Source organism: Onychostoma macrolepis, chromosome 23 (assembly GCF_012432095.1).
Source record: "Onychostoma macrolepis isolate SWU-2019 chromosome 23, ASM1243209v1, whole genome shotgun sequence".
Lineage (NCBI taxonomy): Eukaryota > Metazoa > Chordata > Actinopteri > Cypriniformes > Cyprinidae > Onychostoma > Onychostoma macrolepis.
In genome coordinates this window covers 5,997,388-6,020,499 of record NC_081177.1, presented here as the reverse complement: position 1 = coordinate 6,020,499, position 23,112 = coordinate 5,997,388, and the positions used below count along the sequence as shown (strand labels likewise).

The 23,112-nt window shown below is 34.0% G+C and overlaps 1 protein-coding gene across 1 annotated transcript in view; it reads right to left on the bottom strand.

Annotated features, from left to right (window-relative positions):
• The window catches only part of LOC131531771 (probable phospholipid-transporting ATPase IIA), a 59,157-nt gene extending 36,045 nt beyond the window's left edge, over nucleotides 1–23,112 (bottom strand). Inside the window, exons 1-13 of the mRNA XM_058762801.1 lie at nucleotides 22,953–23,112; nucleotides 21,523–21,667; nucleotides 20,129–20,242; nucleotides 19,940–20,048; nucleotides 17,094–17,152; nucleotides 10,367–10,418; nucleotides 8,144–8,238; nucleotides 7,733–7,813; nucleotides 7,560–7,635; nucleotides 6,682–6,758; nucleotides 6,421–6,581; nucleotides 5,693–5,835; nucleotides 1,270–1,382 (exon numbers count right to left, since the gene is read on the bottom strand). Of these exons, the coding sequence (XP_058618784.1) occupies nucleotides 1,270–1,382; nucleotides 5,693–5,835; nucleotides 6,421–6,581; nucleotides 6,682–6,758; nucleotides 7,560–7,635; nucleotides 7,733–7,813; nucleotides 8,144–8,238; nucleotides 10,367–10,418; nucleotides 17,094–17,152; nucleotides 19,940–20,048; nucleotides 20,129–20,242; nucleotides 21,523–21,667; nucleotides 22,953–23,020 (1,293 nt within the window). The 5' untranslated portion in view covers nucleotides 23,021–23,112. The remainder of the gene's footprint in view (nucleotides 1–1,269; nucleotides 1,383–5,692; nucleotides 5,836–6,420; nucleotides 6,582–6,681; nucleotides 6,759–7,559; nucleotides 7,636–7,732; nucleotides 7,814–8,143; nucleotides 8,239–10,366; nucleotides 10,419–17,093; nucleotides 17,153–19,939; nucleotides 20,049–20,128; nucleotides 20,243–21,522; nucleotides 21,668–22,952) is intronic.

The window sequence follows — 23,112 nt, the reverse complement described above, 5'->3', positions numbered from 1 at the left end:
AAATGAGCACTTCAGGTTGTCAAAATGATCAAAATATCCATGTCTCTGATTGCTAATAAACCAACCCTTGCTAATATCCTGAAAAAGGACTCATAAACGCTCCCAGATGTGTTACATATATGAACAATTACCTTCAGCACCGAGCTACTATTTATAGAGCGCACATTTCCGAGGGCTAATGACAGAGTTTGTAAGTTCGTACATAAGCTATTGAGAGGCCAGAGTACTTGTAACCCCGGTTTCCTGTCTCAGTGACCTCTGGTGTCAAACGGACAAAACATATCAGTGAGAGGTGAAAGGGACTCATTTTACAAGGACTTCACTCTGTTTGCTGGACAAAAGCTCAACAATTGGGCTTTGTGAAGGCTTTTCTAAACAGGACAGTTATACAGGGTCGGCCTGCATCCCAATCCGCATATTAAAGATGGGTGGTATGACCAAAATCATATATCACAGATAAATCTAATTTACATTGCATTCAAGCTACACATTTTATCAGTTTATGCATTCCCTGGGAATCGAACCCATGACCTTGGAGTTGTTAACGCCATGCACAATACAGTTATATTTAGGGTTCAAATTTTGGATTAAATTTCATTGCTTTTTCATTAGACTTTCAATTTTTTTTTTATTCTTTATTAAAAAAGGACTGGTTATATTAAAACGTGATTTAAAACAAAATCTAGATTTGTTTTACTTGTTTTTGTAGCGCTGCACAATTTTGCCACCATTTTGAGATTAAATATCAATATGGCTAAAACAATTAATAATACATAAATATATATTTTTATAAATATTTTAAAATAAATAATAATAATAATAATTATTATTATTATTACTACTATATAATACAAAATATAAAATTTTATATATATATATATATATATATATATATATATATATATATATATATATATATATATATATATATATATATGTATAAACAAAATACTACTGCAATATTTTATGTATAGTAAAACAAATTGTGCACAGGATAATAATAATAATTAAGAAAAATAATTGTATTTTACAGTACTATTATAAAATTACAAGAACTTTTATGGATGCATTATTTATTTTTAAATATTAAACCATCATCTTCTCATTACAAATTTGGGAAGATGGTTGGAGCATGCTGCATCATTGTACCTTTGCACAAACTACATATGCATTGTGATACTTTGCCCAAAAACTGGGTGTACATGAATTAGATGCAAAAATTGGATGCAAGCATGCTCAGTTTGCCATGCAGAGAATCCTGGGAAATACCTGAGTGTAAGCGCTGAACACGTGACTCTGCACTTCATCCATGGAGTCCATCCCATACGCCACGGTTCCAAGATGGAGTCGTCTGAACACCATCTCATTCTGAGTGAGAGTCCCTGTGAAAAGCATTAACATTAGTGGAGGGCGAGCCATCCTGCCTAAACAAACAGATCTGCTTATATGACTATAACTACAGGTCATTTTTGCAGATGTTTTTAGTAACACTTTGTGTTGTTTTTAACTGAAACTAAAATTATTAAACATAACTTTCAATATTTGAAATAAATATGAAATAAATATAAAATATATATATTAAAAAAAACTAAACTTAAAGATAAATTAGAAATGTATATAAAATAGGTTTAAGCTGAAATGCTACAATTTCTAAATACCAAATAAATAAATGAAAGCTAAAAAAAAAAAATACTTAAAAATAAAAAAATAAAAAACCCTAATAAATTTACAAAAGCACAAAACAAAATTACTAAAACCTAAAATAAAATTAAAAGAAAACTGAAAATGTAAAAATAAAAACGAATTCAAATAAAAGTATATAAATAATACTATCACTGGTAACATTTACAGGTACAGCTTCTATCAAATAAAATGAGATCAAATGTCTAGATCACGGTCACAAAAGGATAATTGTAGTTTAAAAAACCATTAAAAAAAAAACATTTTAGTTGCTTAACGAAAATAGAAGTTAAAAGCTTAAAATAAACAGTAGGGGTGGGCGCTATACCGGTATTAACGTGACTACGTTAATTTTGCTATACCGTGAATTTTGCTATACCGTGGATACCGTTACATATTCATGGATTTTTTTTCCCCCGCAGTCGTTACTGCATCATCAGAGAGAGAACTGCACCGCTTGAGCGGCCATAGATCAGAACCGGATGGTTTTTGCTCCAAACACACGATCGGCTTTTAAATATATTTTGGCTGATTTCTATTCTGGAACTGCACACAAACTGGATTATAATAATTTCCCAAAAAGTAATTTGTGTGGAAATATTACTAAGTCTGTAAACGGCCGTCAACACAGGACAGAGATGCAGAACACAAGCGCAAGATCACTGTTCACAATGCTCGAAATATAGGAAGAAAAATATAAATATTGAATTGGGGGCAGGGGGTTAATATGAATGAATATCTGAAGGGAACTCTCTTCAGAAAACTTTAGATGGCATTTCTCTTTCTCTTACCTCCGTGTTCATAAGCGCAGCGCAGAGCAGCTTTATTTACAGCGGTAACCAAAGGAACGCTAAATTGAGGCCATAAGTGCCATCTGCTGTCATAGAGTGAATCTGCATGTTCTTTCAGTCCATTTGCTGTTTTTCTTTTGTGCAGGTGTCTTATGTAGCATAATTTCACACATCTAAAGTCAGACTATTTTTGCCTTAGATCTTGAAAGCATGTTTTTTTTTCTAGTTATATAAGGTTAAAATACATATTTTGCCTGTAATTTAACTAAGGTCTACTAAAATGTGATTCCAATTTTGTTTTCTTTCTCATATCGCGATATAATCTCAATATCATCTGGACAGTGGAAAATATCGTGATATGAATTTTAGCTCATATCGCCCTCCCCTAATAAACGGAGTTAACGGAATTACTGAAATAAACTATAAAAACAAACTTCTAGTCATCATTTCTCATAAACTTTTAGGGAACATTTCTTATTTTATTTTAGTTTAACTTGTGCACTAAAATAACTAAAATGGACATAAAAATTAAATCATACTATATAGACATTAAAAAAGCAAAAACAACAAAATTTTTAATAAAAACGTAGTTCAAAATATTAATAAAACTATAATAGTATCTCAATTACACTAAAACAACACCGGGTTCCAATGGTTATAGTTGGGTTCGAACCTACAATCTTTCAGCCTAGACCTTCTTATAAACTATTTTTAAACAGTAGGCAGTACACTGTACATACTGTACAGTATGCAATACAGTAGTACTCGAATTCGAACATAGCCAATAAAAGAGAAATATCTGTGAAAGGAAACGTCAGCCTCTAACAACCTCCCCTGATCGACATGCACTTCCTGTAGCCAAAAACCTCAAACTAAACAATATAAACACTAATGGCTTGTTAATGACAAAGAGCCTTGGGTTCGTTTCCTGACACCTCTTGCGTTGGCCGCTCTTAAACAGAGCCTTTCGGTAGTATTTCAGTCAGGCGTCGCTGGTCTACCCCTTACATTACGATGACCTCTGACCTCCTTTATTCACTGGCTCGGTCAAGCTACATCAGCGTCCATGTGGGAAACAGGCTGTAATTTTACAGGCGGTCGAATGCATAAATTTGAAGGGTAGCACTGGCTGACTCTGTGTGGTAAGTGTGCGAGGATGAGAACCTTCAGCTCATCTCTGATTTAAGGCTGTAATAAGTGGCATGTCTGCGCTCTCGGCACACAAGTTTAAGCCCCATGGTAAGAGCCTCAGCTACCTGTGAGCTACTGGGAGAAACTTTTAAAAACACTTCAACACTATCAACTCTCAAACACACCAGCACAACGCTCTCATTTCTGCTTTGGTTCATTCAGAAAAGCCCTTTGCATTAAGGAACGTAAATTTAACTGTCAAAGCCACGACTTCCTTTTACCTTTTCTCGCGAGTCATATAAAAATGTTCATTTTTACAACTAACTTCCCCTTATATAAAGGTAACTAGACTTTTTCTGAAGAAAATGTGAGTGGTGCTTGAATTTGTTGCGATGTGGTTGCTTAGATGCTCTGATGGTTGCTGCTAATAAACGATATTAAAATAATATATTAAACCAATCATTTCCACAATCCAACCAAATATTTCCCACAGTGTATTCCGCTTTACTCTAAAACACACTACTGTTCAAATTAGTGTTGTCCAATGACCCGGTACTTCGGTACCAAGTCGGTACTAAAAAAATGAAAACGTCACGGTACCAGGTTTTTTTAAGTACCGGTGGTACCGAGTACCCGGTCAACCCGGTTCTTGACGCGTACGGCCCTATGATTTCCGCGATGCAGAAAACGCGGACGGAATCTCGGAATCCAGTTATAAAAACGGAATTTATAGTTTAGCACGGAATGTCACGGAATTTGTCAAAGTTTGGATGAATTAATCAAAAGTAGGTCATTACACTTAAATCAAATCGCGACATGGATTAGTATTTGTAAACATTAAGCCGTAAAAGTCGATTCAGATATGAATCCCGCATGTTCTGCGAGTCTCTGTGTGAATGGCAGAGACGCGCGTTTTTTATTTATTTTTTTAACTAAACACACTGAAGCACGCGTGACGCTCACGGTGATTTCAGCATCTGCCGTCTCAATGAGGACATAAATACATAAACAACATCTACAGAACTGCTCTGAGAGTCACTTCACGAGCATTTTACCATTTCATTTGAGTAAAACCAGCGTCATATCATATAGCTACACACAGAAATTTAAAGGTATTCACGGCAACCCGTCAAAATAATAGTTTATCTTAAAGACATTGTGCCAGAAATATATTACTATTATTTAGTAGAATGTATGTGATACTATTACTACTGTTGAAAAAAGTTAATATTTTATTTTTAAATAAATAATCACACAATATTTCTTCCATATCCCCTTTATTTACCAAAAAAATAAAATCTATTTAAATTTCATTAATTAAAAGACAAATTAAATCTGGGTGAAACTTTACTGCTTACTGTTTTTCATACTTTTATTACTTGAGGAAAAACTTGATACACATAAAGAATGGCATTGATTTTTGTACATTTTATTTTTGTTTGACTTTATTATTAAAAATAGTGTGTTTTTTAATTAGCATGTGGTACCAAAATTTGTACCGAGAACCGTGGATTTTCACTGGTATCGGTACCGAATACTGAAATTTTGGTACCGTGACAACACTAGTTCAAATGTTTGGGGTTGGTAAGATTTTTGTCTCTTATGCTCATCTAGCCTGCATTTATTTGATTAAAAACACAGTAAAAACAGTAATATTATGAAATATTATTACAATTTAAAATACCTACATTCTATTGTAATATATTGTAAAATGTCATTTATTTCTGTGATGCGCAGCTGAATTTTCAGCATCATTACTCCAGTCTTCAGTGTCACATGATCCTTCAGAAATCAGTCTAATATGTTGATTTTCTGCTCAAGAAACATTTCTGATTATTATCAATGTTGAAAACAGTTGTGCTGTTTCATATTTTCGTGGAAAGTGTGATTAATTTTTTCAGGATTATTTTGATGAATAAAAAAAGTTCCAAAGGAACAGCATTTATTTGAAATAGGAATTTTTTGTAACATTATAAATGTCTTTACTGAAGTTAAATGTTAAAAATCCAACTAAAATCTGTCACCTTTTGTCGCTTTGCTAGCAAAAATGCAGATTCTACACTAGCTTTTACAGTTAAATGAAATCATACCAGTTTTGTCTGTGAGCAGATAAGAGATCCGGCCCAGCTGCTCTGGGAAGGTACTGGCTCGAACTACGGTCCCGGGGATTTTAGAGTCTTTCTTGATCATCCAACTGAACACCATTTTTCCCATGTCCAAATTCACACGCAAACTGAAAATAAAGCATAAGTGCTAGACATTAAGGATGCAGCAATACTAAATTTCTCTGGCAATACTGATAGTCAATTATTCAGAATAACATTTGGCTATTATTTTTAGATATAATAATTACACTCAAATACAACTCAATTGAACATAAGGACATTTTATAATGGCATAATTTTTCCGCCCTCTTTTGATTGACAGCATATAATTGGCCCTAATCGTTGACTGTTTTTAAACAATTGGTTGACGGCTGATAATGCAGCTGCTTTATATCGGCTGATACCGATTATTGGCCGATACATTGGTGCATCCCATTACTGGCTTTTCAGCCACTTTTGGGAGAGAGTACTAGAAATTATACAGAAATGGGATCAAGAAATCTTGCAAGCTACATTTAAAACTCTTGCTCAATATGTATTACAATTTGTACAATTTGCACAACTTAGTCATATGGTAGTCATAAAATGCCAAATGTCAGTTGATCAATCAATCAAGCATTACTGGACATTCAGCATGAAAGATATCAAAGAATGATTTTAAATAAATTGACAGCTGTAGACTTTACCGACATATAGAGGAGAATAATTCCTACCTGATGGGGACGATGTTGGAGAAGAGCAGAAGGAAGCGGAAGATCTGGAGATACCAGCGTCCAGCGAAGTGCTGCAGAGCCACCATGACCAGAGACACCACCACCAGAGCACCAAACAGGATCTTAGTCAGACAGTTCACTTCCAGGTCAAACAGGCCGATCTGCAACAGCACATCACGCACAGTAGGAGTGTGAAACAGATTGAAAAGTTTTGGACTTTGGTCTAAATTTATGTTGACTTTAGGATACTGCAAATTTTACCTTGTGTCTTGGGTTGGAGGTGTTCATTACACTGCGCAGCTCTTTACCGGTGTAAATCACCACCCCAACCACTGTGCCTTGGATTAGAGAACAAAACATTTATGAGGAATATCTAACAAGCTTTTCTCAACTTAAAAGAAGGAATGGTGCTGCTTTCCATGTTGTAAGATGGCTGAGAAGCATTAAGCCACTTTGAGTCCGACCAGGATTTTGCAGGATTTTTAGTTTTTTTTATTTTTGCAGCCAAAAATGGCTGAATTTGCCTCAGCTTTTCTCAAAAAACACATTTGCTGCATTTTTTGTTGTTGCTTCAGTGAAAACCCACCAATAATCATGACATACTTATTTAATTAGTGTCAGTGACAGTAAAAGTACAATTGTAAATATTTTTTGTGCATAATCTCTGAAATTGTAGTTCTGGTCCCTCATGCACATGGCAATGGTGATACTAGCAAAAAAAAACAATAATTCTGCTTTGCTAAAAATTGTGTTCCTGGTTATATGCTTTACATTTTCAGTGTTATAAATGATTACTTCATGTTTTTCAATTTCAAAATTCTATCATCATTACCTATTGTTTGTAATATAATGTTTTAGTATTATCAGTGATTGCATTCATTCGAAATATTAAAAATTGCATGCCCAGTAAATTAATGTACTTATTTGAATCTAATCAACTGGTGAAATCAGGCATTATAGCAACAAAAAATTACATTTAGTAATTTAATAGTATCATTGAACTAATCAAATAAGACAGTAATGCAAGCTTCTGCGAACAATGCATAGTTCACTTGGATTTCCATTCAAATCTGTGATTGATATCTATTATTAATTATTAATAATTTTCTGTTTGCAAGACATTATTTTCTGTTGTTTACCAGAAGCAATGACAGTGCTCGCCCAGAGAGTGTTCTCAATGCTCAGACTTTCATTAACTGGAGGGTCTCCATCTTCCTGTCAGATGCAAAACAAAAAGCAAGTCACGCAATGAGGGTTTTGTCAGTTCTCAAACAGCGCATCTCCTCTGACGAGCGATGAGATGTGCACTCACTCTAGTGAAGGTACCGATGAAGTTATGGATGTCGATGTTCGGCTCTTCAGCATAAACAAACGACCTGATCTGCAGTAGATCCTGAAGAAATGTAGAAAACAACTTTAAGCCATTTATGACAATGTGAAATAGCATTCAAAACTAATTTAACTTCCATGATTAACCTCCACAATAATACCAGCAAAAAACTGTAATGATGAAAATCAAGGCTTTTATGGATAAAAGTCAACAATTCTTAATCGCAGGTTCTGCAATTTCTTTCGTTCAAGGTAATGCTTTTTGTGAATAAATACTCAAAATGTGTGAATGTGGTACTTTTTCTGTCCTACACTATGACTGTATAATACATTATATTCACTCCAATGCTCTTTTATGACTTATAATAACAAACAAATCGTGGACTAAACTCACAGCAGCGGTCGGGAGTCTCTGTGTACAGGCCACAGGGAGGCGCAGTTTCCAATCAGTTTCTCCATCCAACTGATCAGTCCTCAGAAAACAGGAGCCTTTATGATGAAAAACAGGAGAAAAAAAAAGTCTAAATATATATCTAAATATTTTAGGATATAAAAAAAGTCAGTTTGATATCCCTAATCATTGTTTCTGGAAACATTTTAAACAGAATACTTTATTGTAAAGTCTTTCTGATGAACTCCAGAGGGCAGTGTGGCTCAAAGAGACATGTTTCTGTTTTACTGAATAGCTTATTTAGTACCTTTACTCACCGCATGCAGTGTCTAAACTGATCAAATGCGTTCTCCAGCCAAACTGAACTGCTAGTCATGCAAACAACTCCAGTAAGCCTACAGCTAGTGCTGCCTTTAGAGCGTGTCACCCACCCAGCCCCCACTCATTTAAAGATATGTCGCTCTGCCATTCAACCCTGGACTCTTAATAATTGCCTAATGGTGTCCATCTGCGGGGCAGATAACAATGCTTCCCTTCCCGTAACACTAACACATCAAGCACTACTGGCAACTTCCACCCCCCAAAAAGGAAATCTCAGCCAGGCGGAATTCCAGCACTGAAAAAAAGTTCATCGGATCTATTTAGACCAATCTGAAGCTACTCATTTTTCCAAAACCTACAAAAATGGAGACTAAAAATGTGTTTTATGAGAGTTTTTTACCTTAGCAACAAAACTACACATTAATGCTTTACCCGATTTGCTTATTCAGATGAACCATTGTCTCTGTTCCTGATGGCACTTTAAATTTGTTTGCAGTGTCTAATTTTTAAATTTTTAGCTACTTTGCATGGCTTGATTTTCCTTCTGGCTACCTTGAAATTTGAAAGACAAAAAGATTGTCATTCAAGATTGCATCAGTCTCAACACAGGATCTAGTGTGAGGTGACCAGATTTCTGAAATGACAACCAGGGATATTTCTAGCTAAAAAGTCAATTTATCAGTGTAAAATTAATTAGAAAACAGGGGCAAATACACTAGTTTTGTGATCATGGTAAATGTAGTAAAGCGATGGAGTATGAAACATCATACTCTAAATTAAATTTAGTCATCAGCACACTTATGCAATTAAGTCTGTCGAAAATGATGTCAAATTACATTGGTAATAATGTTAATCATCTAAATAATTACTGCATGAATCTAACGGAATAAATGTAAGAAACTTGTAAGTAATAACTACGGAGCCGTTTTTACTATAAATATAAAAATAAATATATACAAATAAATAATATATATAAATATATGTTCTGTCAGTATGTTCTGTCTTGTTTAATGGGTTCATTTTTTTTTTATTCTAAAACTAAAACTAAAATAAAATTTTAGAAACTGGTAAGTAATAACTATGGGGCCTTTTTGCTAGATAAATATAAAACAAAATAAAAATATACAAATAATAAAAATATAAAGTTTGTTTGTGATTGTTTTTTTTTATTGTCTTGTTTACCAAGTTAATTTCTTTTTGTGTAAATCTAAAAACAAAGATTAAACATGAAACTGGTAAGTAATAACTATGAGGCTTTTTTACTATATAAATAAAAACCAATAAATAAATATTTACAAATCGATATAAATATGAAAATATGTTCTGTCCGTAAAGTTTGTTTGTGATTGTTTTGTTTTAAGTTTTAATGTTTAAACTATTTTTAATTCTAAAACTAACAATAAAGATAAAATTAAATTTTAGAAACTAGTAAGTAACAACTATGGGGCCTTTTTCCTATAGAAATATAAAACAATAGAAAAATCTATTAATAAATAATGTATATATATATATATATATATATATATATATATATATATATAAAATAATGTATATAAAATAAAAGTTTGTTTGTGATTGTTTTGTTTAATAAATTAATATTTTTTCTAAAACTTAAAATAATGATGAAATAAAATGTATGCAATCATATAATGTTTTTTAAACAAGCATGAACAGGACACTGGAAACTGGTATGTCTGGTCACACTAATCTAAAGCAGTCAGTGTTTTAAAGAGAATTTAAAAAAATCACAATGCATGCCATCTTTCTGGGCAATTTCAGCGCAGATCATTAAATGTCTGAGGTTCAGGCTAATCCCTCCATCTACATGCAGTTGCCCTCGCGGCCATGTCATTTCCCCTGCCCTTTTGTTTGGGAAATTTGGATGAATGACCGACAGATGTTTACCATTTCTTTCAGAGGTCCTTAGGAAGATCATGTCTGCAGGAACACGCTGATTCTATAAAGGGAGAGATAGGGATTGAAGGAGAAGAAAGAGAGAAAAACAAGGTAAAAGATAAAAAGTAAAGGCACAGACTCAAGCATGTCGTCAGCAGCAGTCACCTTGGTTTAGTTGTATGAGTTCAGTTTGGCTTTAATCTACTCAATTACCAGTATTCGGCTAGCTTTAAGAGTACAGCCTGCAGCAAATCACTGGGTGGTGCCCCGTGGCAGCTCTGACCGCCCGTTCCACCCGGCCTGACCCTCGCTTCACTCCCAGCTCTGTTTGTAGTTATTAGAAGATGAATTCGCCACGCTATTAAACTCGGCAGATGTTTCAAAACATAGGACGGGACTTCGGTATCTCAAACGTGGGCAACGCTTTTAATCAATTAGGCTTTTACTATATGTAACCCATAACCCGCATGCAAGCTCTAAATATTAAACCCAATTGGATTTTCCACAGATTAGGGTTAGAAGATCAAACATATTACATTGAAGGTGAAATACAACCAGAAAGCTGCTGACATAATTGATTTATCAAGTCTGAATAATTCAAATACCACAAAATCTGTGACAATTCACCCCCCAAAATTAAAAAGAAATATTATATTGATATATATTGAATTTTAGCAGTATGTTCATTACAATCAAATACAATTTTCTCCTAATTTTCATTAGCATAATGAAAAAATTAGTTTGATTTATGCATTTTATTTTAATATTTTGTGTTAATGTAATACAGTAAACAAGTATTAACAGTATTAAAAGCAACAGAAACCTATTTTGAAATATATGTATAACAAAAAAATTCTAGATTGTTTATCTTAGATAGTTTTAAAAGTCACGATATTAAAGTAATATTTATTGTAATATAGTAAAAATACTGTATTAACAGTACAATAATAGTAAGCTAATTAAAAAAAGATAAATTCCAAATGCTGAGATGTGTGTGTGTATATATATATATATATATATATATATATATATATATATATATATATATATATATATATATATATATATATATAGAGAGAGAGAGAGAGAGAGAGAGAGAGAGAGAGACAGAGAGAGAGAGTGAGAGAGAGAGAGAGTGAGAGAGATATGTGTGTGTGTGTGTGTGTGTGTGTGTGTGTGTGTGTGTGTGTGTGTGTGTGTGTGAGTTCTAGCATGAAACTCTAAATTGGCGCAGTCTAGAGGTCTGCAAGCCCATCAGGTCCCGTAGGCTACTGATGATTTACACTCTCAGAAAATAAAGGTACAAAAGCTGTCACTGGGGCGGTACCTTTTCAAAAGGTACACTTTTGTACACTTTAAGTACTAATATGTACCTTTAAGGTACCAAAATGGACCCTTTAGGTACAAACATGTACCTTTTGAAAAGGTACCGCCCCAGTGACAGCTTTTGTACCTTTATTTCTGTGAGTGTATTATAAATATTATACGTCGCAATACGCAACGCATATACGCATGCATAGCATACAGGTGACAGTTGACCATGCAGAGCATCCGGGAGAAGTTGGAGCGCAGGAAGTTACTAAAAGTTCCCAATGCTTCGGGAAAAGCTGCATTTTGGATCATCCATGCATTTGATGATGATCCTGACTCGCCATCTCCTCATTGGATGCGCCTTTAGAGAGAAATGCATCTATTTTTTTTTAATGGATTTTATATTGAAAGTTTTTGTTTTCGATTCGAATTATTTCGTTTTAAAGTAGTAATTCAAAGCTTTCTATAGATAGTATATTTATCAAGTCAGCGAGGCAAGTATTTGCTGTTTTAGTCTTTCAGAAGCGCTCCGCTTGCTCAAAACCGATTTTTTTTATCTTTATTTTATAAAAGCACGTTTTGTTGATATTGTGAGTGCACACAAATAAAAGCATTTAAACTAACATTGTGGAGCTGTTTTATAATTATAGATTTAATTTTAGAGAAGTCGTGATGATTTAAGAAAGCTAAATTGATCAAACATAGGCTATGATCAATTCGCTGCCTGCTGCTGGCCGCTTGGTCGTTACTTTAAACAACTTTAAAAAACAAAAACTTACATTTAACAAATAAAAAAAATGTTCCAAACGTTTTTCTAAATTAACTTAATAAAATAACAAAACGAAATACAATCACTTTGGCATTTCATACAAAACTGAACTATTTTAATAGCTGAAACAGAAGTATAAGCTGTTTTGGGAGAAGGGGGTTACTGATGACAGAGAAGAGCGTACGCACTTTGAGTCCATCTGATGCTCTCCAAAATGCCGTTACGCTGACACAGAGAGACAGGGAGGAGACGAATTGTTGAATAAATGTCGTTATTTTTATTTTCTTTGCATACAAAAAGTATTCTCGTCACTTCATAAAATTCAGATTGAACCACTGATGGCAGATGGACTATTTTGGCGATGTTTTTTATACTTTTCTGTGCCTTGACAGTGCTAATTGTTTAGCAGTCAATGGGACAGTCACAAGCCTCCCGGTTTTCATCCAAAATACCTTAAATTGTGTACCGAGGACGAATGAAGCTTTTGTGGGTTTGGAACGACATGGGGGTAAGTGATTAATGACAAAATTTTCATTTTGGGGTGTAGTATCCCTTTAATTAGAACTAATTAAAATGCACATATTCACGTTATTTCTTAGTTACATGTAATGCAGGCATTCCAAAACTTTTTATCATCTAAACCTTATTCACCAAATTTTAATGAGATTTTAAAATAAATATTTCAATAATTAAGTATCACATTTGCATGTTCACAGTTTCTTTGATGTTGATTAATGATCACATGGCATGCAGGTAAATAAAAATATTTCATCTTGTTTAGTAAGTGTTTTATTTAAAACAAAGACTATAAAATTACAAAGATGGTTCACTCCTATACTTATGAATAGGAGAAACCGCAACGCAGTTGGAGGAATAGTCCCACCTTCTAAATGAAAGAGCCAAATTTCCCATAGAAACCTGACTAGACCAGCCAATGCACATGCATATGCATTTTTTACATAATTATGGTATAAGATAGGGCTGGTAGGTATATCGAGTTTGTACGATATAGATATATTTTTTATACGCGATACGGTATGAAGCAATACCGTTAATATCGATATACAGTAACATTCGCATATGAAAAAATATCTAGGGAGGACACAGACTGAACTGCTGCGGAGAAAGTGCATAATACAATTTGTTCTAAACATGTGAAAAGCTTTATATGAAGGGCTTTAAAAAACTCGTAAGATATTAGCCTATAGTTTATAGTTTCAGTTTAAAGCGGCTCGTGCTCACCCCGTCAGATGCTCTGACAGAAAGGCTGCGTGTGCCGCTAACAGAGATGCTACTCGCGCTGTTTAATGTGTTTGAGATGTGCTGTTTTCCTAAATGCATAACTTACATTTCACAGGTATATTCTCCATCTCCAAACATTATGTTTTTAGATTGCAATGTTACAATGTTAGAATGTAATGTGATTTTAACCCTTTTTTGCACATAATATATGCCTACGTGGTTACATTCCCTTTATTTGTTTGTTTAATCCGAATCCAAAATACCGAGATATATACCATATACCGCAAATCAGCCAAAAAATACTGAGATATGAATTTTTGCTCATATCGCCCAGCCCTAGTACAAGATAATGTTATTTAAATCAATGTGATAAACGAGCTAAAGCAAAAGTAATCTAAAGGTAATTTGATTATATTACCTAAAATATGTAATGTAACGGATCACGTTACTGACTACAATTTTTGTCAATCTCAGTCGAATATTCGCTGAGGTGTTATGATCATGCCACTTTGGCTATATGGGGGAGCTCAAATGTCTGATTTCAAATAGAACTACCGTTTTTCTCCTAATAAGTTAATATACAGCCTATTAAGATAATGATGTAAATAAGAATCTGAAAAGAAAGAAGCTTTTTAACGGCTGGTATGTAGTTACAACATTTGGATATCATGTGGTATGACCTCAAAAACATAATGAATAATAAATTATTTCTGCAATTATGAATTTTCATTATAAATTTCATAGTGACCTTTTGTGGGAAGCTAGCTTCTTTGGTTTAGGTGACCAATTCTGTGCTTGTAAATTTTGACAGAATTTGAAAATATCATGTGGTGCTATTAAAATAGTTAATAAATAAATAATAAATTACTAATAAATGCATAATTACCCAACTAAAATTGCATGCTCTGAATTATTTATATATTTATGACCATAAAATACTTTATTTTAGTATAATTTGGAATATGTTTTTATGCAATTTGGGTCATTTCAAATGGTTTATGTTTAATCTTTGTACAATATGAGAACAAAATGCAAATATATAAATAATTCAGAGCATGCAATTTTAGTTGGGTAATTATGCATTTATTAGTAATTTTTTATTTATTTATTAACTATTTTAATCTATTCTATCAGATTATATCTTCAAGTTGTCATCTCAGAACCTGAGCCAGCAACCTCCCCCTACTCTAAATTGACCTTTCACAAAGACCCACCCCCCCTTAGTTGCTGTTGCTAAGTCCGACAAACCATGGCACTTTTATGTCACGCATCATGTTCTCACGCATTGAAAAATACATCATGGAGCAAAGAGGACACTGACAATGCGCCGACAGACAAGACAGAGCTGGTTACTTTTAGTATGAAACAAAGTCTCAGGGTTCAAATTTTGTCATTTTTTAAAATATAAAAAAATACTGTTTTGTGGCTCTTTAACATGTCGTGACAGATCGCTGTAGCGCCTCAGTTCAAGCGGCACATGAACCCGATCATCTCTTCATCTTTACTAGTCATGACGTGAAATAAACATGAATGAACATCAGAAGGTATCTTGTTTCAACCGTGAAAATATGTTAATACACACCATTTTTCAAGTTCAAGTCCACCGACTTTAATCTACTCTCCTGTCTGGTTTGTTTGTCAGCGTTATAATATGTCAGACTGCCTGTTAATCAAACTCCCGGCGAAAGGGTCAATTGAGCAGGCAATATTGGGCAAAGTACAGAAATAACCGGGGCTAAAGAAATGCCTGCAGTTAATGCCAGGTGCTGCACTTTTCACCCATGTCTCTTTAAATAGATTTTTATTGATATAAGGTATTTTTGTCATTTGGAGTGACCACTCATCATGTGGTGCGACCAATAATAGCAATAACTGTATTAAAATAAAAATGAAATATCTAATTTCTGTGGTTCAAATATGAATCACTGCTACAGTATGCTTAAATGAATGGTGTTTTTTAAATAATTTTTATCAGTTTTATGCAATTTACAGGAAAAATAAGTCTGTTAACTACATTTAAGAAGGCAACTCTGAAATTATATAACAAAAATAAGAGATCATTATTTACAAAGACTCAAATCAAATGCAAATACTTTGCTTCTAAACATTTTAATTACTGAGAAGCATTGTTAAGCATGTTAAGGAAATTATTTAATTTTAATATAAATCATGGTCGCACCACATGACATTTTTTAAGGCTACGGCCAATTCATCTAGATGAAAAAACACTAAAATCACTTAATTTAAAATTTTAATATGAATTTATGAGTACACAACATTCTTAATGTTTGAACAATTACAGTAGATATTATCATTTTTTCTATTTTAAAACTGGCCTGTCGAAAATCCTTATACGTCAATGACCCATATATATATATATATATAAAATACTGAGAATAATGAACTCTTGCATTATGTTCATGACAATTAAGCACATTTTCCACCCACCCGTTTAATTTACGTATTTTTTAAAATATTTTGTGTTAATGTAATACTGTAAACAAAATACTGTTTTAAAAGCAACAGAAACCTAATTTGAAATATATGAATAACAAAATAAATTCTAGATGCAAAGAGACGTTAATGAGAATTTGGTGAGGAAAACAGTAAAATAATGCTCTAATGCATTTTCTTTAAGCAAAACATGCAAATACTATTATGATGAAAAAAAAAATAATTAAGTTTGGGGTGAAAAGAATGTGAGCTGGACATGTTTTCAGTAGATTCACACATGAGGTTGCCTAATAATAAAGGTTTTTACAGTGCTTTTTTAACAATACCAGATTGAGCGCAGCATGTGTGAGCCGTCTTTCTGTGTAAAATCAACATTTTTAAGAAAATTAGCCTGGTGGGTAATTGGAGACTGCGGACGCGTCTCAAATTTCATGTTCTCAGACTTCGCAGGGGGAAACCAACAGCGCAATTCCCTTACAATAGGCTTCAGTCTGCACGGCAAAAAGGCAATAGTTGAACAAAAGGCAACACTAAATACCAGAGTGGAATTAGGCAGGATTACTAATAACCAACCACTGGCCTCGGGTCACATGTTTCAGTCATTTAAAATGATTGACAGCTCTTTTTAGCATTAAAAGCTCATAGACCTTTTTGATCCACTGGTTACTTTAATAAATAAATAAATACAATACAAATATTCTATGTTGGAGTTTTAGATCTATAACAAAATTAAGCTCTAGTGTGTGAAAACCTTATATTTTCATTTTGAAAATGCACATTCAAGCACAATCTTCATTTTACATATCTATATAAAGCTTGTTATGTCTTACCGCCCCACTGAGGGGTCAAATTGCCCTAATCTCAGGGGAAGGTAAACAACTAAAGCATTGAGAGGTATGAGATGCCATTTGTCAGAAGATCTCAATTCCTAACAATGAGTGAGCTGATTAGCAAACCAACCTTTTCAACAATGATAAGATCTCCAACCTGGATGCCACTACTTTTCACCTTCACGGTTCCTGCGGAGAGAGATAAAGAGAAAATCAGACTGATGCATTTCAAAAAAAGTGTGTAAATTGTAACTGATGCATACAATGATTATTTTAAACTGTCTAAAAAAGCAAAGCAATGCCTAAAATCTGAAAATCTTCAATTGATCTAGGAGTTCCCACAATTTTTAAAAGCAATTTCTAGCCAGTTGCATATTTCAGAGCAAAGAAAGTAAAAAAAAAATTTTTTTTTTTTGCCAATATTCACTTGAAAACTGAGGTATGTACGCTCAGATCAATGAGGCCTACGATCAATCAGTTACAAAAATAAATACAAAACCTGTGCTAAATGAAAGAAACGTTGACACAGAGACTGAATTCAAGATTTGTTAATAATTTAGCTTAATAAGAAATTGTAGGTCAGTCATTTTTGACAAGAAACACCACAAGTGTAATAAGATTGGAAAAAATTTAATGAATAAAAAGTACAAAAATCTGAAAAAGCAATGCCTAAAATCTAAAAATCTTCAATTGATTCAGTTTCCACAACGTTTAGAGCAATTTCTGCATATTTCAGATCAAAACACAACTACAAAAGCCCATAATTTAAAAAGAAATTAAGGATTTCCGTGACTTTGAGAATTCTGTTCAATCCTCATACATTGTTCATTAGAAAAGTTTTACAATCCCCCCAAAAAAAAAAACTTGCATAATAGGACTCAATGTAATAATTTTAAAAAAAGCATCTGTCAGAGGTTTCACCGGTGGTCCTAAATCTGCATATTTCATGATAAAACCTCCAGTGAAGACTCACATATTTAAGCCTTCTTTAAGTCCCCATTCAGATTGCTCAAAAGCTCTGAGTGCATATGAGATTTCCATTTGTTTTTAGACAATACCCTCCTATGCGGCTTTACAAGAGTGCTGTGAGAACGATCTCTCATTCCATTGAAAATGCACAGCTAAAATTGTTTGGAAAAGGTCAGGGACCTTTAACCCCTGTGGAGACCTTTACCAATGCATATGTAAGACATTAGCACATATGTATATCTGCATTCTTTTTAGAATAAAAGGACACTTTTATTGCACTTAGGTCAGTACTGTTGCAGATTTGTTTTATACAAATTAACAATTAAATCAGTGCTGGTTATATTGGGTTTTTTTATTAATTATTTCTTCAATTAAGCCTATATTTTATCCATATCACCTACTCCACTGGTTCCCCTACAGGTCGGTCACTTGGTATCGTCCCCTTAAATTTCGAACTTCCAGAAACCAGGAAAAACTGTGTTCTGCTCCGGAAGGTGTGACGTGCAACCATAAATCCCACACCCACCTTTAATGGTGTGAGTCTATTAAAAAAACGAGTTGAGGGCCAGTTTAAATATGATGAACTTTGATGTTTTTCATCCCTGTTGGTCTGGGCAGGGCAATCAGAAGCCCTCCCAGGTAGCCAGCAAATGCCACAGCTCCGCTCTATAAGCCTTATATGGAGGCCGTTACTGCCGAGCGCGCATACGCTGGGTTTATGAGAGAAGAGAGCCTGCCAGATCAAAGGAAGGCATGTGATGGAAACGACAGGAGGTTCTCTTCGCTTTTTATTGTCAGACGCTTTTCATCCCCCGGTATATGATACAATTTACATCCCTACCTCAAATTAAAGACAAACAGCAGTCTGTTTTATGGCTGATGCATCTGCATACTTTAGCAAGCCTCATATGAATAAAAAAGGCAGTGTAGCATTGTTGCTGATTATTTTGGAAATTTTAATGACATAGAAATTACATGAAAGAAGTTTGCAAATGACTTCTTCTAACCCTTGTGTTGTGCCAAATTGGGACAATTTGGTGTTCTTGTAAATTTCGCATTATGCTACATTACCACCAAATACTAGAATTTTTGTCAACTTGTTTTCTTTCAGTTAGCAAAGGATTTGTATTTCTTTTTAGAACTGATTGATTGAAACGGAGTAAAAAATTTAAAACAGCATTATTTGTAGATAATTTTGGCAATATTCACTCAAAAACTGAGGTGCATAAGCTTAGATCAATGAAGCTTACGATCAACCAGTTCAGACAAGAAATACAAAACCTTTGCTAAATGAAAGAAAATAAGCTTACAAAAAGATTGAATCCAAGAATTAATAATACAGCCAACAAGAAATGTATAATCAAGTACATGTAGGCCGGTCATTTTTTACCAGGAATACCACATGTATATCAAAAATATATATATAATTCATTGCAAAATTCTGAAAGTGAGCAAATGTTACATGTAATGTGTAAAGTTATATGTATGGCAAACATAAAACCAAAAAAACACTACAAAAATAACAAATCTGTATCTTGAATTGAATGCACACTGCTAGACTTTCACAAAAACATTGATATGTAATTAAAATGTATTGCATCTACAGCAAAAAATTATTATGTTAAAAAAATCTATGAAACCCCCGCCAGCAAATCTGATTGCTCACTAGTGCCTACATTACAAATCCACGTGCATTGAATCAACCTAAAAAACATTTAGGTCTACAACAAACAACAACAACAAAAAGTGATTGCTAATTACAAGGCATTTACCTAACAAATCATTGCATAGGGAATCAACATTCAAATCTACGCCAAACAATAAAACGGGAACATTAAAAATATACAAAACCAGCAAATAACTCTCTCCCGCTGATTGCTCACTTCGCAACATTTACAACACACATTTACCTAACAAATCAAGGCATAAGGAATCAGCTTCATCCAATAAATCTACAAAACAGTGTGTGGCGCATAAAATGCTTTATAAGTGGAAACAATGGCTCACCTCTTGTGGAGAGTTTACTGTAGATCTGTGAATTGACCTCTTTGTCCCGTAGGAAACATCGCATCTCCTCAACAGCTTCCCTCACGATCGTAATGATCAAAACAAACCCCTTACGAAAAACAAAGCAAAAAATTTATCAAATTTGACCATTAGGCCTATTTATCATGACAAAACTGTGGTCGGACTCACCAGAGGAACCCAGTATGTGTACAGAGCCCCTAATCTGAGCTCATTCACAAACTGTGAGCAGGCCAGCAGCAGAAAGTACAGGTTGAAGAAGTATTTAAACTGGTTAAACAGCACCTGCAAACACAAACACACGATATGATATTATTTTACATCTCATAGTTTGAACTGTACTATGATATATACCATGGTACTGAATATTCATACACTACCATTCAAAGGTTTGGTGTTGGTTAGATTTTATAATGTTTTTGAAAGTATTTTATGCTCAGAAAGGTTGCATTTATTTGATCAAACAGAAATATTGCAAAATATTATTACAATTCAAAATAACTGTGATTTACTCCTGTGATGCAAAGCTATTTTAGCAACATTACTGCAGTCTTCAGTGTCACACAACACTTCAGACATCATTCTAATATGCTAAATATTTCCTTTTATTATCAATGTTGAAAACAGCTGTGATGCTTAATTTGATAGTAATAATTTTTTCAGGATTCTTTGATGAATACAAAGTTCAAATGAACATTATTTATATATTATATTTTTTATATTAAAAAAAAATAATAATTATAAATATTATAAATGTCTTTACTGTCACTTCTGATCAATTTAATGTGTCCTTACTACTTAAAAGTGTTGATTTCTATTAAATAAAAAAATTAAAAAATTACTGACCCAAAACTTAATTTGAACCGTATTATATCATATCATGCTTTAAATAAATCATGCAATTACCATAGTACACGTCCAAAAAAAGCATGGTACTACAGTCCAGCACTTTTTTTGTTAGTGATCATTTCACCATATTTCCATCCACTATGAAACACATATTGGCTCACGTAGCAACCGCTGGTCATCTAGAATTACATTTGTTTTGACGATGCCAAACAGAGCTTCAAGTGTTTACACTAAACCACCTCGCCGTTTGCTTTTCACTATATGCCAGAGTTCTGGGTACTCGTTTACAAAACATGCAGAATTGAACGCCGAATATAATTTGTCCTTCAAATTATTCAAAATAACCAGAAGGCATTTGCAATGCAAAAATATTTTTTTTCCATTCATCAATCTGGTCAAGGTTGTTTTTAAAGTAGCGCCTTGCGTGGCATGAGGAAACGAGATTCGTACATTTTCTGCAGTGAAAAGCAAGTGCCGCTTGTGCAAAATTTGCCACCAAGTTGCCAGGGTGTTCTGGGTCGTCGCCAAGGCATTGCAAAACTGATGTGAAGGTGTTCTGCGGTTGCTAGGGAGTTCTGTGTGGTTGCTAGGATGTGATTAAGTGGTTGCAATAAAATATCATACAATATACAATAACATGTTAAGCAACACAGACCATTGCTCAACTCGTTTTGAATTATTCTGGCAGTTCTCTCTGCACGTTTGTAGTCACTCACCCCCGGCAGGAAGGTGAAGAAATTGTATTTCTGGTTGTTTATGACATTTCTTGGGTATCTCTGCTCTCTCTTTTCCGGATGGCCCAACCACACGGTCCGAGGACGGAAATCTCCCCCTCCGCAGCATCTGGACCACGGGCAGCACCTGAATATACAATATCATCATCAACATTACATGTGGGTAGAATTAATACAGAAATGTAAAGCAAATTCTTCACATCCAGATACAGAAATATTTTAAAGCAAGCAACAAAACCATGTCAGTAAATATTAGCTTTTACCAACACCTTCATCAAACAAACTCTTATCAAGAACTATATATATATACTGGGTATTGTACTTCCGTATATGTGAAGCATACCTGAATGACAACAGCTTATAGAAAATAAAATTAAACGGAATTTGTGCATTTAAGTGCATTTTTTTATTTAGTACATGAGCTATATCTGTCTTGAAAGTAATTTCGAAACCAAATTTAGATTACAGTTTTGCATTAAACATCATATTAAAATATCATTTTTTAATTATGTAAAACAAACCCACAGTAGCAACAATCCCTGTTGAAGTACAAGTAAGGTATTATTTTTCCTTAATTGCATTGAATACTGTATAGACTGCAGAACAATTCCATAACAATAGTGGATCCAGCATCAAAATGTAACATCTAATGTTAAAACGTATGTTTTTAATGTAACCTACCTTTAAATACTTTGGTCAGTTCAAGAATAAATTATGCATAATTTATTTAAAAGAATTAAAAGTGCAGTTTCATGTTTATCCTTGTACTGTTCAACCGGTTACTCATAGGCTTTTAGGAGAATACTACATCTCCAAAAATCATGTTAGTACTATGGTACTTTTTTGTTTGGTGAAGATTATGGCATCAATATCTGCAGCAAGCATGGCATTTTGACAGAAACGGTGGTTACCGTGGTGATTTTATTTTTAAGTATTTATAAATAGCTGGCCATTATATTGCTATCAGAGCTTTATCAGGCTGCCAAGTGTCGTCCCTCCTCACAAAAGGCCTCAAATGCTTCACACCGAAAATATTTGGTCAAAAAGAGCATAACAGAATACATAGGGAGAAATATTTACGTTTTTCTTTAAATATGTGTGACACATCCTTGACAACAATTCACCTGTGTCCCGGAACAAGGATGTGCATTTGTCTCTCCTTTATACAACAATATCAAGACTCTAATATCGCTCAGACGACATCTTAATAGCGAATATACAACGATGTATTAAAAACAAAGAGCTGATCAGTGTCACGTCGCGATGTAATGTCGTTATCGACATAATTTTGCGGGTTAAGTGTTGCTGGGCTGTTAGCCTCTATGCTATCCTCCATATATCGTCTATAAACAAGCCTCCATGTTCCAGCCGACGCGCTTTTGTTGTCATTTAACGTCGTTTCGTGCTCTTACCCGTCTCTTCGTTTGTTGTCATGTCGTTTTTTGTGTCGGACAGGCTGCAGCGGAATGTTGTCCGTCATTGTTGTCCGCAGTGGAGCAGCAGTCAGTGCGCTGGGCGGAGGCTGATGGGTAACTAGGGCTGCGCCGCGCGCTCCACAGGATGGGACACAAC